The sequence below is a fragment of the Scyliorhinus torazame genome, chromosome 4 (genome assembly GCF_047496885.1).
Source record: "Scyliorhinus torazame isolate Kashiwa2021f chromosome 4, sScyTor2.1, whole genome shotgun sequence".
NCBI classification, from domain to species: domain Eukaryota; kingdom Metazoa; phylum Chordata; class Chondrichthyes; order Carcharhiniformes; family Scyliorhinidae; genus Scyliorhinus; species Scyliorhinus torazame.
The window spans coordinates 15,173,716-15,176,427 of NC_092710.1; the positions used below are offsets into that span (position 1 = coordinate 15,173,716).

A 2,712-nucleotide genomic window follows, 5' to 3' on the forward strand; every position below is an offset into this window, starting at 1 on the left:
CAAACGGTGAGATACAGTGACACACGGTGAGATACAGTGACAAACGGTGAGATACAGTGACACACGGTGAGATACAGTGACACACAGTGACACACAGTGACACAGTGAGGTACAGTGACACAGAGTGACATACAATGAGGTACAGTGACACACAGTGAGACACACAGACAGAACCTGAGACACACTGACACACAATGAGATACAGTGACACACAGTGAGATACAGTGACACACAGTGAGACACACAGACAGACCCTGAGACACACTGACACACAGTGCGATACAGTGACACACAGTGAGGTACAGTGACACACAGTGAGACACAGTGACACACAGTGAGGTACACTGGCAGACAGTGAGGTACAGTGACACACAGTGAGATACAGTGACACACAGTGAGGTACAGTGACACACAGTGAGGTACAGTGAGACACAGTGAGATACAGTGACACACAGTGAGGTACAGTGACACTCAGTGAGATACAGTGACACACGGTGAGACACAGTGACACACAGTGAGGTACACTGGCAGACAGTGAGGTACAGTGACACACAGTGAGGTACAGTGACACACAGTGAGATACAGTGACACACGGTGAGACACAGTGACACACAGTGAGGTACAGTGACACACAGTGAGGTACAGTGACACACAGTGAGATACAGTGACACACAGTGAGGTACAGTGACACACAGTGAGATACAGTGACACACAGTGAGGTACAGTGATACACAGTGAGGTACAGTGAGATACAGTGACACACAGTGAGGTACAGTGACACACAGTGAGGTACAGTGACAGGGAGTGAGAGACAGTGACACACAGTGAGGTACAGTGACATACAGTGAGGTACAGTGACATACAGTGAGGTACAGGGACACACAGTGAGATACAGTGACACACGGTGACATACAGTGAGGTACAGTGACACACAGTGAGGTACAGTGACACACGGTGAGATACAGTGACACACAGTGACACACAGTGAGGTACAGGGACACACAGTGACACACAGTGAGGTACACTGGCAGACAGTGAGGTACAGTGACACACAGTGAGGTACAGTGAGACACAGTGACACACAGTGAGGTACACTGGCAGACAGTGAGGTACAGTGACACACAGTGAGGTACAGTGACACACAGTGAGGTACAGTGACACACAGTGAGGTACAGTGAGGTACAGTGACACACAGTGAGATACAGTGAGGTACAGTGACACACGGTGAGATACAGTGACAGACAGTGAGATACACAAGAGCGGGAGAGAAACATAAACACACAATGCAGTTGCCCGATAACCTGCTGAAGTCACCTCGAAACTGAGCTCCAGGCAGAGGTGTAGGTGTGGACAGGAATCCAGAAACAGGTCCGTGAAGAACAGGAAGCCTGCTATCACAGCAGAGACAGCACTGATAATATTCATCGTCAGACACGCCCCAACCTGCAGACACAACACAGACAGCACTGATAATATTCATCGTCAGACACGCCCCAACCTGCAGACACAACACAGACAGCACTGATAATATTCATCGTCAGACACGCTCCAACCTGCAGACACAACAGAGACAGCACTGATAATATTCATCGTCAGACACGCTCCAACCTGCAGACACAACACAGACAGCACTGATAATATTCATCGTCAGACACGCTCCAACCTGCAGACACAACACAGACAGCACTGATAATATTCATCGTCAGACACGCTCCAACCTGCAGACACAACACAGACAGCACTGATAATATTCATCGTCAGACACGCTCCAACCTGCAGACACAACACAGACAGCACTGATAATATTCATCGTCAGACACGCTCCAACCTGCAGACACAACACAGACAGCACTGATAATATTCATCGTCAGACACGCCCCAACCTGCAGACACAACACAGACAGCACTGATAATATTCATCGTCAGACACGCTCCAACCTGCAGACACAACACAGACAGCACTGATAATATTCATCGTCAGACACGCCCCAACCTGCAGACACAACACAGACAGCACTGATAATATTCATCGTCAGACACGCTCCAACCTGCAGACACAACACAGACAGCACTGATAATATTCATCGTCAGACACGCCCCAACCTGCAGACACAACACAGACAGCACTGATAATATTCATCGTCAGACACGCTCCAACCTGCAGACACAACACAGACAGCACTGATAATATTCATCGTCAGACACGCTCCAACCTGCAGACACAACACAGACAGCACTGATAATATTCATCGTCAGACACGCCCCAACCTGCAGACACAACACAGACAGCACTGATAATATTCATCGTCAGACACGCTCCAACCTGCAGATACAACACAGACAGCACTGATAATATTCATCGTCAGACACGCTCCAACCTGCAGACACAACACAGACAGCACTGATAATATTCATCGTCAGACACGCTCCAACCTGCAGACACAACACAGACAGCACTGATAATATTCATCGTCAGACACGCCCCAACCTGCAGACACAACACAGACAGCACTGATAATATTCATCGTCAGACACGCCCCAACCTGCAGACACAACACAGACAGCACTGATAATATTCATCGTCAGACACGCCCCAACCTGCAGACACAACACAGACAGCACTGATAATATTCATCGTCAGACACGCTCCAACCTGCAGACACAACACAGACAGCACTGATAATATTCATCGTCAGACACGCTCCAACCTGC

At 48.7% G+C, this 2,712-nt stretch overlaps 1 protein-coding gene across 1 annotated transcript in view; it reads left to right on the forward strand.

Annotated features, from left to right (window-relative positions):
- The first annotated feature begins 134 nt into the window (after positions 1-134).
- Positions 135-2,712, forward strand: part of LOC140411283 (SWI/SNF-related matrix-associated actin-dependent regulator of chromatin subfamily B member 1-like) — a 39,210-nt gene continuing 36,632 nt past the window's right edge. Inside the window, exon 1 of the mRNA XM_072500404.1 lies at positions 135-139. Within this exon, the coding sequence (XP_072356505.1) occupies positions 135-139 (5 nt within the window). The remainder of the gene's footprint in view (positions 140-2,712) is intronic.